This window comes from Peromyscus leucopus, chromosome 1 (genome assembly GCF_004664715.2).
Source record: "Peromyscus leucopus breed LL Stock chromosome 1, UCI_PerLeu_2.1, whole genome shotgun sequence".
Classification (NCBI taxonomy): Eukaryota; Metazoa; Chordata; class Mammalia; order Rodentia; family Cricetidae; genus Peromyscus; species Peromyscus leucopus.
Genome location: NC_051063.1, coordinates 102144159 through 102159399, shown reverse-complemented (window position 1 = coordinate 102159399; position 15241 = coordinate 102144159). Strand labels below are relative to the sequence as shown.

Genomic DNA, 15241 nt, shown 5'->3' with positions numbered 1-15241 from the left:
TATTTTGGTGTTAGTTTGTGGTTTCCCTAATAATTAATGATACTGGACATCTTTTCATACATATATGTTGCCATTTGTATATCTTTTTAGGTGGAGTATCTTTTAAATCCTAGGCCTATTTTTTTTTAAAGATAGCATCTTATATAGTTAAGGCTTGCCTTAAACTGCTGTAAAGCTTTGGTGAGCCTTGAACTCCTAATCCTTCTGCCTCTACCTCCTGAGTGCTTGGATTGCAGAAATAAATCACCAGGCCCTGTGACTGTGAAATAATTCTCTTTTCCCACCTTAGCTTTTTAGTATGAAGGCCCAAATCACTGATTTAAAGAAACCCTTTCTTCTTCATCCTCTTTTTTTTTCACATCTTTGTGCATGATGTGTATGCATGCTTGCATGTATATGAGTGCACATATGTGAGCATGCACACAAGTGTGTAGAGGTCTGAGGCTGACACCGTGAGTGTTCCTCAGTCATTCTCCACCCTATTCGTTGAGGCAGTGTCTCAGTGCTGGCTCAGAACTCACTGTGTATTACAGACTGGCCACAGAAATTTGTAGCCGTCCTTTGCTCTCTGCCTTTTGACTGCTGTGATTACAGGTGTCACCTAGCCATGAACTGGCTTATATATCCAGGGCCCTCAAGCTCATGATTCTCCTGCCTCTGTTTCCCTAGTGTTTATATTACAGTTGCACCCATTACATCCAGTTGAAACTTTTACGGTTTTATAAATATTTTTTTATGTCCTAACATATAGTATGTTCCATGTACACATGCTCATCAACACCAATATTCTATTGGATAGTGTATAAATGCCAACCAAGACATTGGTTGATGGTATTAAGTCTACTTAACCTTATTGATTTTTCTGGCTGCTTGGTCTATCATTTACTGAGAAAGGAACACCTATGTTTCTTGCTGTAAGTATGGCTTTGCTTGTTCCTTTTTGTAGTCTTTGCTTCATGTATTTTGAAGCTCCGAAATTGGTCCATAAAGATTTACAGTTATTATATCTTTGTGATTAATTGGTCCTTTAGCATTATGAAATAATGTATCATATTCTTTTGTCTAAAGTTTGTTTTGGTGTTAATGTAGCTGTTTTTCCCCAAAAGAGGGAAAATTTTTATTTGGCTCTCGATTTCAGAAGCTTCATCGCCTTTTGTAGGTAGTAAGGCAGAGCATTCTGGCAGAGAGTGCATGGCAGGGGAAACTGCTTATTTCATGGTGCCTGGGAAGCAAAGAGAGAGTGTGTGATTAAGTGATCTGGGCTTCTAATACCCACATGTCACAAAGGACCAAACTCGGTTCTGCTAGGCCACATCTACAGGGTCTACCACTTTCAGGTATTGGGGTTGTTTTAGTTTTCCCTGTTATAGTTTACTGTATCTTTGTCTGTCTGTTTTCATTTTGATCATTTATTTTTGTAGTACTGAGGGTTGGACCCAGCCCTGTATGTGCTAGTCAGGTGCTCTCACATTGAGCTGTATCCTCAGACCTTGATCTGTGTTTTTAAATTTAAAATACATACTAGGCAGGTATGTTTTACACCTGTCGTGCCAGCACTTGGAAGACTCAAGTAGGCAAATAGCCTTGAATTTGAAGCCAGACTGAGCTACATATTGAGATTCTATCTTTAAAAAAAAGGGGGTGGAGTACTGCTGGATGTGGCGATGCATGCCTTTAATCCCAGCACTCAGGAGGCAGATCTCTGAATTCGAGGGCAGCCTGGTCTACAGAGCAAGTTCCAGGACAGCCAGGGCTATACAGAGAAACCCTGACTCGAAAAACCAAAACCAAATCAAAACAAAAATCCCAGCACTCAGGAGGCAAAGGCAGGAGGATTTCTGTGAGTTCAAGGCCATCCTGGTCTACACAGTGAGCTCCAGGACAGCCAAGACTACATAGAGAGACCCAGTCTCAAAAAAAGGGGGTCATCTTAAGGGGTAGTATGCTAGCCCTAGCATACATGAAACCCTGGGTTCTGTTCTCAGCATGGACCGTGTGAACCAGGTATAATGACACACTCCTGTAAATCTCAGCACTTAGGGGATGGGAGCATAGAGTCAGGAGTTCAGGATCATCCTTGGCTACATAGAGAGTTATAGGCCTCTTTTGGATACCTCAGTCCCTGCCTCAAACAAACAGACAAAAACACTAACATTCAATATAAATATCTCCTTTTGGAATCTTTCCTGAAAACCACATTCTAGATAATGTGTGCTGTCTTCCCATAGCCTCTTACGTTTATCTCATCATAACACATAAATACTAATTACAGTCTGTTCCCCTGCCTGTTTCCCTATCAGTTTGCTTGAGGTCAGCATCTTCTATCATCCCATTTTCTAACACTTAGTACTGTATTCAGCCTAGATTAGGAAAGATGTCAAAAGTTTGTCCTTGTCCCTACCATTGTTCTGTTTTACAGTTTCATATTCTAAAGCTCCAAAGTTGTCTGCTGTTGTGCTGCCATACTGCTAGTGTTTCTCTAAGCTGCTTTTCTCTGGGCTTTGTTGTAGCTCTGTGTATGGCCTTTAATAGAGTGTCCTTATGGGGTTTAATAGACCAGAGTTTCACACAGGAACCTAGTGGAGTGGGCCTGTTGTGAGGCCTATGCCCATGACCCAGATTACTTTACAGTGATGTTTCAGAATTTGATATTGACATCATACTAGGAAACTAAGATTCCCAGATAGTGGCAGTGAGACGGGAACCTCTCAGGTAACCCAGTTCCAGGTTACATCCCATCTTTAGGAAGAGCCACTTTGGGAGGATTTTGTGGCTGCTCTGGTTTACTCATATTTAGAATAGACAAAACTCAGTTATTGTTCAATTAATTTTAAAGTTATTATTTTTATTTTATGTGTATGGATGCTTGGCTTGCATGTTTGGCTGTGTACCATGTGTATGCCTGGTACCCACAGAGGCAGAAGAGGGTGTCAAGTCTCCAGAAGTGGAACTGGAGTTCGAGGTGGTTGTGAGCTGCCATGTGAGTGCTGAGAATGAGCCAAATTCCTCTAGCAGAGCAGCCAGTGTCCTTAGTCTCTGAGCCATCACTCCTGCTCCTTCGGTTCCTTTTCTACGTTAGCCTACAAGAAAGCTTTGTATGCCTTTTCTGGTGATTAGATTGATGTCTTCCTCTGAGCCTCTCCATCGCCTAATCTCTCTAAGACAGCACTTACCACACTGTATGCTTGTTCATTTCCTCTTACATCTTCCTCTTTCTGAGAGAGCTTTAAGGATGGAGTTCATGGAGATTTGTGTCTGTGCTGGTAACATGCCCCAGCACTTTCTACAGTAAATATTAGTAAAAGCTTGGTGAATGGGTGCATAAACAAATGGTATGATAGCCTGATCATCCTGCCTTTACCTCCCAAGTGCTGGTGTTCCAGGCGTGTACCACCATAGTTGGCTAGCCACTATTTCTTTAGAACTTACTATAGGAAGTACAGATAGGAAAGGAAGTTCCATCTATCTTCACTACACCCTTCAGAGAACTCTACTTATCACCATTTTATAAGTAACAAAAATGAGACCAAGAAACTTTTAGCAGCTTGTTCATGATCTTACATTTAATAAGTAATGTTTGGTTCAAGGCACAAGATTACAAAGCCCACATTTGTAACTGCTAGGCCATATTTGACTGACAGGCCAAATGACTGACTGAGGCTGACCAGGTGACCAGCTAATTCACTAATAGCTGTGTGAAGGAGACCCAGAGGTTTTGGCAACTTTCCTAATAGACACAATTCTCTTGGGATGTGGGTTTGAAACCACAGAAGTAGATGAGGGCTTCATCTAGAGGCACCACAAGTCCATTATAGGAAAGAGATACTGACTCAGGAGCTCATTTCTTATTACTTATTCTTTTCCTGGCAAGAAAAATGATTGGCCATGGCCCAGTATCTGCCTTGGCGCATCTCTGGAGGATAGCTGTAGTTGAAGTGCTAGGAGTGAGACTTATTGTTCCTTCTGCTGATTGTGCCCTTACCCCAAGTATCCACGTGACTCACAGCTTCATTTTCTACTCAAATGTCACCTCACCAGAGAGGCCGTTTCTTCTTTAAACAAACAAACTAACAACAAAAAACTTTTTTTTTCTTTGTACTTTTATTCTCTTACTGCTTAATTTTTTTTTTTTTTTTTTTTTTTTTTTTTTTTTTTTTTTTTTGGTTTTTCGAGACAGGGTTTCTCTGTGTAGCTTTGCGCCTTTCCTGGAGCTCACTTGGTAGCCCAGGCTGGCCTCGAACTCACAGAGATCCGCCTGCCTCTGCCTCCCGAGTGCTGGGATTAAAGGCGTGCGCCACCACCGCCCGGCTTACTGCTTAATTTTTTAATTGTACTTATTTACCACTTGGTGGTTTTTTTTTTTTTTTCGTTCTCATTTTCATTTGTTATATTATTTATAAGACATGGTCTTACTCTGTCGCCCTGGCTAGCTTGGAATTTGCTACATAGACCAGGCTAACCTTGAACTCATAGGATCAAGGCATGGCTATAATCATGGCTTGTTTTAGTGTGTGTGTGTGTGGAGGTCAGAGGACGAGTTGCAGGAGTTGCTTTTTTCCTTTCACTTTGCAGGCCCCAGAGATGGAAACTCAGGTTGTCAGGCTTGGGAGCAGGTGCTTTTCCAGTATCTTTACCCACTGAGTCATCTCACAGGCTCAGTTTAGATGGCCTGTTTTGCCCTTACCCTCAGAATCACAAGCACCAGGGGATCTGTGACTTTTGTATTTTGCTGTTTCTAGGTCCTGGAGTGGGATCTAACAAGTAGGGGGTGTTTAATAATTAACCCCATGACTTATCCTTGAGTTGGAGACTACATGTTTTCACGAACATATCATTTAGCTTCAGTAGCTTCTTATTTTCCTTGTCTTTATGCATGACCTTGAACTCCAGACAAACTGGAGTCTGTGTTGTGTTCTCTGTGTATGGCCCACATTTTGTAATTCTGTGTCTTGCTCTTCTTATTTCTTTCTTTGGTAGATCTGAATCTCTATCTACCAAAATTCTGATCACTCTATTTTTTAACATGAGCACTTACTTACTTACTTACTTACTGCATTACTTATTTTGTTAGTATATGTATGTGTGCCTGCCTGAGTCTATGTAAACTACGCATGTGGAACTGGAGTTGCAGTTGAGAACCCCCTGATATGGGTGTACAAACTGAACCAGGCTCCTCTGTAATATCAGTAAGTTCCCTTAACTATGTAGCCGGCTCTTCAGCCAGTGAACTCCTTTTTAAAATGTATGTACAAGCAATTACTATTGATAGATATTGATAGATTGTAAGCTACAGAAAGTACCTGGAATAGGGATCTTTTTACTCTCTTTCCAGTGCTTAGTTTGGGAGAGTACTAAATAAATGTTTATTGAGTGACAATGAATATTTTACAGAAAGAGAAATTGAAGCTCATATCAATTAATTGATTTATCCCAGTTAGTCCATAGAAGATAAGATGGAAATTAAGGTCTTTAGCTTCAAATTTGTATTATATATTTTATAATAAAAATCCTTCAGGGCCAAGCCTATAATCCCAGCACTTAGGAGATGGAGGCTGGAGGATCAGGAGTTCAAGGCCAACCTTGGCTACATAGTAAATTTGAAGATAGTACAAGCTCCATGTTATTCTTGTCTCAAAAAACAAATTCAACTAAGCAACTGAACATACCCCAAAACAAAGAAAAAGATTGGAGATGACAATTAGTGTCTCATAGATGCCCTCTCTCTCTTTTAAAGCTTTTCTATTTTTGAGAATTTTATACAAGCATGCAATGAAATATGATTTCATCTAGTCCTCCTCCCACCCTCCCCTGTCCCTCCCAACACTCAATTTTCCAATGTCATGTTTGTTTGTTTTAATAACCTACTAAGTCCATTTTTTGCTGCTATATGTGTACATGGGTTGGGGCCATCTATTGGAATGTGGTTCTCCCAATAGCTCTGCAAGTATCTCTCTTTTGAGAGTTGTTAGAAGACCTCTAGAGTTTGGCTTTTTCTTGTTCTGGGTAACATTGTTCATCATTTTGCCTATTGATAGCTTCTTTGATATTCTAGGGACCATACGGACAGGTTTGGTGAGGTGTATGGTTTTAGGATACAGTCTCTTGCTCTAATGTCCTCCTGGGATTTGGATATTCCAGTCATCTGTAATCTGTATCTGATCTTTTGTAAGTCCTTCTTGCTGAATTCTGTAGTCTCTTATTGATAGTGAATACTCTATTCTTGCTGTGGCCTTCTTTGTAGCTTGGCCCAGAGTCAGTCAGTCAGTCAGTCAGTCAGTCAGTCTGCCTGCCTCCTCCCTCCCTCCCTCCCTCCCTTCCTCCCTCCCTCCCTCCCTCCCTCCCTCTTCTTCTCCTCCTCCTCCTCTTCCTCTTCTCCTTCTCATATCTCTCTCTCTCTCTCTCTCTCTCTCTCTCTCTCTCTCTCTCTCTCTCTCTCTCTCTCGGATTGAGGATACAGTCTGAGCCTGGTGGTACATGCCTGTAATCCTATCACTCTCAATGCAGAAGTGGAATTCAAAGTCATCCTTTATTTCATAGCAAGTATGAGGACCTACATTGCCTATATGAGATCCCACCTCAAACAAAACAAAGACACTAACAACAACAACAACAACAACAAAAATGGAATTAAAAAAAATAGAACAAGACTTAACTTTTAGGTACTTGAATCTCAGGGATAAGAGGCCCTAGTATCTCAATTAGACCATTGAATGAGATCATGTGGGAACTCAGAGTTGCTATCTGAGATACAGATAACATGTAGGATGCAGCTCATTATGGCATATGTTGTTCATATTGTAGTGTTTTTGGTGGATGGCAACATGCTGGCAAGTCCTGCCTAGATGGGGCTGCTGCCTGGGTAACTGAATAATACATAGAGCTATAAACAAACAAACAAAACATTGCTTGGAGGTTTGGCATGATGCTGAAACCATAATCTCTTTTCTCTGTAGCTTAGCTGTGTAGGGAGTGATTGGTCAGAAGCCATCCTTGGGATACAGTGATCCTCTTAGAGAACCTCTGCCTCAATACAGTATTTAGAGCAGTGCTTCTCAGTTGGGGGGTAGTTTTGCCTTTTCAGGGACAAATTTAGCAGTATCTGAAGATAGATATTCTTATTGTAACAGCCAGCAGCGTGCTGATGGCATGGAGTGGGTACATGCCAGAGATATTGTCAAATATCCTACAGTAATGCAGAGCACAGTCCCTACAACAAAGATAACCCCGTCAAAATGTCACTGATTAAAGGCGGAGAACCACTGGTCTAGAGTGACTCTTGCTTGTCTCCATGTCTATAGAGGGTGCTGATTAGAACATGCCAAGAATCTATGCCCAGGCTTGTGTTAAGGCGTCTTCTTAGTAGACAAAAGGCCCTTGAAGTACCGCTGGCCTCAGGCTTTTCTACCAACAAAAATGGTGCCTTCCTTCTACTCTACATGCCAAGCAGAAAGGCTTCTTTGTGTTGGATGAGGCCAAGATCCCTTGGCACAATTACAAGACTGTGTTGTTTTCTGTACTTGACAGGCTAGCACTTGTCTGTCTGCCTCATGTGTATCACTCTCCTATCCCTTCATTACCAGACCTTCCAGACTATAGTAAATGACTACATTGGTAATGGGTTAGGATTTATTTTCATTTTCAGTAATAATAGCTAATTCATTATACTTTCCTCAGTATTTTTCTTAACACCAACTCCATTATCCTTTTCAAACCTTGGGGTTTGAATGTATCTCTTGGAAATTAATTTTTCTTTTTTCCCAGTGCATTCTCAACTGGGAACCAGACATTTAACCAGCAGTAACTAGACACCCTTTGAGTAAGTCTGTATCATCTTGTCTTCTAGGAGCAGTCTTGGAGCACATCCAGTATACCTACCTCATTTCTCCTAACACCTTTTCCTCTCACCTCCTCTGTCTCTGCTGATGGTCTAAGCTACTCTCAAAACTACTCAGCATTCGGAGCTTTTATCCTGAGCTCCAGCATCTTCTGAGGGCATTGAGCTAGAATCAGTCTTGCCTTCAACTTTGTTTCGTTCAAGATGTCTTTCTGGTTGTCTTCTTTGTAGTCATATTTTAGTGGAAGCAGGAGAATGAAGGGACATATTCCAAATTGCCAACCTCTGTAGTTTATGTGAGATTGATAGAAAACAACCATAGATATGGTTATGCCTTATATCAGAGGAATATCTGAAGTTTTTTGTTTGCTTGTTTTAAAGATAGGGTCTCTTTATAAAGTACAAATGGCAGCCAGGTAGTGGTGATTCACACCTTTAAACCCAGCACTTGAGAGGCAGAGGCAGGTGGATCTCTGTGAGTTCAAGGCCAGCCTGGTCTACAAAGTGAGTTCCAGGACAGCCAGGGCTACACAGAGAAACCCTGTCTCAAAAAACAAACAAACAAACAAACAAAAGTGTGTGTGTGTGTGTGTGTGTGTGTGTGTGTGTGTGTGTATTTGTCACTGAAGTTGAGAGCCTGTGTTTATTTCTAGATCAGCCAAACTATGCGGTTTTTTTGCTTCTGTTTTTGCATGTATATATGTGTATTGTATGTGTACATGTCATGTGTATTTGTGTTTTTAAATGTGTGTAGGCACACATGTTGTCTTTTGGTTTCTGTTACTGTGATACAACACCATGACCAAAGGCACTTGGAGGAAAGGTTTTATTTCAGCTTATGTTTATAGTTCATCATAAAAGGAAGTTAGGGTAGGAACTCAAGGCAGGAACCTGGAGGAAAGAAGGAACTGAAGCAGAAGTTGTGGAGGAACATTGCTTAACATTGTTTGCTGGCATGCTCCTCGTGGCTTGCCCAGTCTGCTTTTTTACAGCTCACAGTGAGTTAGGCCCTCCCACATCCATCACCAATCACAGAAATGCCCCACAGGCCGTTCTGGTGGGGACATTTTCTCAGCTGAGGGTTCCTCTTCCCAAATGACTCTAGCTTCTGTAAAGTTAACCTAAAACTAGCCATCACACATGAGTATGTGGGGGTGCATGTACATGTATTCACATGTGTGTGGAGAGCAGATATTGACATTGGATGTCCTCCTTAATCCTCTCCTCTTTATGTATTGAGTTAAAGTCTCTCACTTAAATTCAGAGTTCACTGATTCACTAGCCAGCTTTTCCTTGTCTCTGCCTTCCAGGTGCTAGGATTACAGGTGGGTCACAATGCCCACCTGCCATTTATGTGGGTTCTGGGGATCCCAACTCAAGGCCTTATGTTTGTGTGGCAAGTGCTTTACCTGCTGAGCCATGTCCCACCCCTCTTTTTACTTTCACATATTCAAAATAAAATATATATAGAATGGAAACTTATTTATAGTAAATTATCTTGACCAGTGTTGTGCAATAGAACTTTCTACATTACAGGAAATGTACCATTTGGGAGGTCTAGCATGGTAGCCACTAATCACTTGTAGCTATTGAACATTTCAGGGATGGCTAGTACCACTGAAGAATTGAATTGTTAGCCTGGTTTTAAGAAATTTTAATTTAATAGCCATTGGTGTCTGTTGGCTGCCCCTTGGACAGTGCAATTCTGTATGGAAGCTTTACATAAGAGAACAGTGTAAAGTACCCAACTTGTTCTTATCAAGTGCAAAATAGATGTAAGAAGTGAAGTTAATACTGCCTGTCTTGAAAAAGGCTGGACCTCACTTAGCTGACCAGAGCAACCTGAGGTGGACTTAAACTAGCATGACAGCCAAGACTGTTCATGACATTGCTTCAACTTTCCTCTGCCACAGTGTCCCATAATTCTGTACTCTATTTTAAAAGTTTATTTATTTTGGTGTTTTAAGGTAGTCTTAAGTAGCCCAGGTTGGCCTGGAGCTTACTGTCTAGCCAGTGATGACCTTAAATTCCTCATCCTCTTTGCTTCTATCTCCTCAGTGCTGGGATTACAGGTATATACTATGCCAGGTAGCCCTGACTGGCCTTATTGAAGTAATTCTCCTACCTCAGCTTCCCAGAGTATTGGGATTTCAAGCCATCATAACTGTCTTAATAGTTTTGTATTCTAGACAAATCAGATTTTGCATTTTCTTGGCATCTGGCTTCATTATATATTAAGTGTCTTCCACTCCTATACCTATGAATTATTTTAGATAAACTCCTATTCTCTTTTGTTTTATTTTCTTATATAGACAGAGTGAACCCTGGGGCTTTTATCTGCTACGGAGATATTTTGCTACTGAGCCATACCCCAGCCTCCTCACCAAACCTGACCCTGAACATCTTGGGCAACTATGCACTTTATAATTCTTCATCCATTTCTTTTAAAAAATTTTCTTTAGATTTATTTTATTTCATTTATTTTATGTAAGAGTGCTCAATCTGCATATACACCTTTATGCCAGAAGAGGGCATCAGATCCCACTAGAGAATTGAACTCAGGATGAACCATCTCTCCAGCCCTTAGATTTATTTTATTTCAATGACTATTTTGTTCACATGTACATCTGTGTATCTTGTACATCATAGAACTGGATCTATGGACAGTTGTGAAATGCCATGTGGATGCTGGGAATTGAATCTGGGTCTTCTGCAAGAACAGGTGCTCCTCACCACTGAGTTATCTCTTCAGTCCTTTCTCCGTTTTTTAATCCATGCTTCACTGATGCTATTAAGTTTTTCGACTGGAAACAAACTTCTAGAAATCTTGGCATTATGTGGGCCATCATAAAAGTTTGGTCAAATTGGATGGGTGATCCTCAGTCCTGATAATATTTATAACTTGAAATGTCATTATTTGGGCCTAGGATGTAGCTCAGTTGGTAGAATACTTAGTATACACATGGTACAGAGATTGATCCCCAACACCAAATAAACTGGGTGTGATTGTACTGACCTAAAATCCTAGCATTTGAGAGGTCAAGGAAGAGGATCAGAAGCTCACAGTCATCCTCAGCTACATATTGAGTGCAAGGCCAACCTGGGATATGTGAGTCCTTATCTAAAAATACATGTTATTTTGTTTTGTTTTAGATAGAGGTAGCCTCAAACTCACTATGTAGCTAAGGTTGGTCTGGAATTTATGATCTTTCTGTCTCAATATCCCCAAATGCTAGGATTATAGGTGTGTTCCACCATGCTCAAGTTTAAAAATATTTTTAAATTAAGTTTGTGGAGACATAAAGAGGATACAGATGTTTTATTTTGTTTTGTTTTTTTGAGATAGGGTCTATCTATGTAGTCTACACAGGCTTCATACTCACTATCTAGCCCAGACTGGCTTGAAACTCATGACTATCATCTTGCCTCAGTTTCCTGTATGCTGGATTTATAGGCATGAGGCACTATGCTCTCTAATATATTTATTTAAATATAAAGTTTGATGAATTTTGGTAGATGTTATCATTTCTATAATCAAGATACATCAAGACTATCCTGGTCAGTTCTGGCTGAAACCAACCACTTGACAACCAACCATTGACAGTTTTATTGTATTAGAGTTTCATACAAGTAGATTCATGTAGTGCCTACTCCTTTCAGACTTGTGGACAGATGTTATGGACAAGGGAATGTTAAGCACACAAACATGGTAAGTGTTAAGGTTAGTGTGACCGCAACAGCAAGTGTAAGTCAAGGCACACTGCTTCAGAGTATCATAAATTCCTTCAATGCTGTCATCTTTCATACTCAAAAGGAAACAGCTGCCGGGAGAAAAAAGGACAAAGCAGGGACATTTTGGAGTAATGTTTTTTCTTGTCTTTCCACAGTGTACAACTGGACTGTGGATGAAGTGATACAGTGGCTGATTACATATGTGGAGCTGCCTCAGTATGAGGAGACCTTCCGGAAGCTTCAGCTGACTGGCCATGCCATGCCACGGTTGGATTTTTCTCTTGAGGGAGTAGGGGACAGGCTGGAGTGGGTCTGCCTTAGGGTTACTGTGGGTAGTTCAGTAAGCCTCACCCTCAACAGAGTCTGTAGACACTGCTCTCCTCAGTCTACTGCGTGTTTACTATAAATCATGAAGGCCACTTTGTGTCTGTTCTCCTGTGTGATAATTCTTATCACTCCTGGGAATCTTACTAATGGCCTCTATTTAATTGGTGCTTAGTACATGCCAGGCATGCTCAGTGGGTGAAGTACTTGGGTTCAGTCCCTGGGACCACATGATGGAAGGGGAAAACTGACTCCCACAGTTGTTCTCTGATCTCCACACATGCACCATATAACATGGCCTCCTCCCCACACAAAATAAATAGATAGGTAGGTAGATAGATAGATAGATAGATAGATAGATAGATAGATAGATACATAGATAGATATAGTTGTTAAAAAGAAAACTGATTTAAAGGAGAATTGATTTATTTATTAAGTCTATTGTGAGGACTCAATGCTCAATGAGGTGTTACATGTAAAACTCAGAACACTATTAGGCAGTGTTAGTAAATCCTGGCACCTTTTTCCTTCTCATTACTTGAAAGTAGATAGCTCATTAGTGTCACTGAGAGTTAGCTTGTAGGAAGTATGATGATAATACACAATACATTTTGTGAAATGTGAAAATGACCTTAAGAGTTTAAGAACCCTCAGGCTTTCAGAAAGCACCCCATTTTACATAAATTACACAGAAGACCAGGTGTTGTTACGCACATCTTTAATCCTAATACTCCAAGAGGCAGAAGCAGGTGGATCTTTGTGAGTTGGAGGCCAGCCTGATTGACATAATGAGTTCCAGGACAGCCAGGGATGCATAGAGACCTTGTGATATAAATAAAATAAAAATGTACACAAAAGGAAATTGAGGTCTTAGGGGAGGCACCAAGCAGCTTGTAATTAAACAAGTGAGAATGCTTAGGACCAGAAGCCAGATCTCCTGCTGGTCATAGTGCCTCATTACCTCTCTTGTAGGTACCCTTGATTGCCTTCCAAGTTCAGAGGAGGAAGTAGCTGCTACTCCTTCATGCTCAGACAGAAGTAGAAACCACACACTGTGATGTCAGAAGCTTTTCTTCTAGCTGAGGAAGTAAAGCTGTGTATCAGAAAAGATAACCAATGGTACAGAATAGTATAGTGTTAAATATGCCTTTAGGGGACCCAAGCACGTGGCTTCACTCTTTTTGTCTTATACTACTTTCCTTCTATACCTTCTGTGTTTCAACAGAAAAAAGATGAAGTCTAATTTTCTTCAGTCACTTTATTATCTTTTTTTAAAATAACAAAGTCTTATTGTTATGTGGTTATAGGTCATAAAAACTACATTAGTCTTATTCGGAGTAAACTGTGTTGCAATTACTCAGATACTTGCTAATAGGACTAACTCAGTTTTGTTCATAAGTGTGGGTTAGAAGGCCCAAGAACCAGTGAGTCATTTGAACATGATGTTTTGACCTGGCCTGGATAAGAGAGTACATTTTCAAGTGATGAGAGGTAGGGACTACTACATAATAATCCAGATCATCTCTGGAAGCAGAAGCACAAGTGAAATCACTGGTGAGATGCTCAGCTGGTAAAATTCCTGCTGTATAAGCCTGATCTGTTGGAGGCCCAGAACCTTAAAAAAAGCAAGGTGTGGTGGTGCATATCTGTAATCCCAGCACTTCACAGTGAAATGGGAGGTGGAGACAGGACAATTTCTTGGAAGCTCATGGACTAGTTAGCCTGCATGACATCTCATGGGAGAAGTAAGAGAAATCCCCTACAACAATGTGGAAGGGGAGAATCAACTCCTGAAAGTTATTCTTAAACTTCCACATGCACACTGTGGCACATGCATGCCCACATTCATACACACATCATACACATATAAAACAACAACAACAAGACAAAGAAGAAATAAGAAATAAGAAGTATAAAAATATGTAATAAATATGGGAATTGCCACAGATTGTTAGTCCTTAGAGGGTAGAGCACTTAGGAGGTTGTAGGTCTGGAGCGTGATCAAATTCTTGGTAAATTCTCCCTGTTAAGAGACAGCTTATTGGTGCTGGAAAGATGGCTCAGCAGTAAGAAGACTGGCTGCTTTTCCAGAACCTGGGTTCAATTGCCAGCACCCACTTGGTGGTCCAGCCATCTGTAACTCCAGTTCCAGGGCATCAAATGCCCTCTTCTGGCCTCTGTGGGTACTGCCTGCATCTAGTGTGCAGACATGCACATAGGTAAAATACTTATACACATTAAAAACAACAACAAAAACAAAAACCCCAACTAAACAAACAAACAAACAAACAAAAAACCCCACCTCACTTGTTGAGACTCTGTGTTCTAAAGTGCAGAGGAGAGCAATCATCAAAAGCTGAATGTGTTCCTGGAGGAGATAGGTAATCCTTCCAGGGTATTTTTTGCTGTCCCAAACCTGACCCCTATTCTTTCCCTTAACAGACTGGCTGTAACCAACACCACCATGACAGGGACTGTACTGAAGATGACAGATCGGAGCCACAGGCAAAAGCTACAGCTGAAGGCCCTGGACACAGTGCTCTTCGGGCCTCCTCTCTGTGAGTCTTTTTTTTTTTTTAATAATTTATTTAACTTTATTTTATGTACACTGGTGTGAAGGTGCCAGATCTCTTGGAACTGGAGTTACAGACAGTTGTTAGCTGCCATGTGAATACTGGGAACTGACCCCAGGTCCTCTGGAAGAACAACCAGTGTTCCTAACCCCTGAGCCATCTCTCCAGCCCCCTCTCTGTGAGTCTTATGTAGAGGTCTACTGCTGTGCCATGGAAACCCAAAACCACTGGGAGTGGGTAGGCTGAAATCCTGAGTCTCGTAGGGACTCCTACAAGACAGCACCTTCATTATTCCACTGGTGTTGAAATATGAAACATTTTTGTTTAAGTCTAACAATATTTAAATGTTTAATCTACTCATTCATTAAGTATTTTAAGGAAAGATTTACTTTTTGTTAGTGCTGTGCTGGATCCTATAGGAAGACCTGGATGAATCTGTCATAGTCTATCCTAGTAGGATGCTATGATCATTCCAGGCTGGGGATGTAGCTCAAGTGATAGACTGCTCACCGAGCACTCATGAGGTCCTAGGTTTGACTCCTGCACAGCACACTAAAGCCAGTGTTCTCTATTAGTACTCTTACTTGTGTGTCCCAGATTAGGGACAAAATCATTTGGGAGAGGTGGTACCTGATCTCTATCTTTCAGAGGGAGCCAAGCTTTATTTCGTGGATTTTCCAAGAGAAGACATTGTAGATGAAGGAATCAACCTAAAGAAGGTTTGGAGGCTAAAACAATTAAGTAACACATAGAGACTGAGTGTCACTTAGCTGTTAGC

General features: G+C 40.9%; 1 protein-coding gene across 6 annotated transcripts in view; it reads left to right on the top strand.

The window, feature by feature from the left end:
- The window catches only part of Stim1 (stromal interaction molecule 1), a 177443-nt gene that overhangs the window by 134707 nt on the left and 27495 nt on the right, over positions 1-15241 (top strand). For all 6 annotated transcript variants that reach the window (XM_037196778.1, XM_037196775.1, XM_028889134.2 and 3 more), the window contains exons 4-5: positions 11722-11833; positions 14333-14448. In XM_037196778.1, the coding sequence (XP_037052673.1) occupies positions 11722-11833; positions 14333-14448 (228 nt within the window). The remainder of the gene's footprint in view (positions 1-11721; positions 11834-14332; positions 14449-15241) is intronic.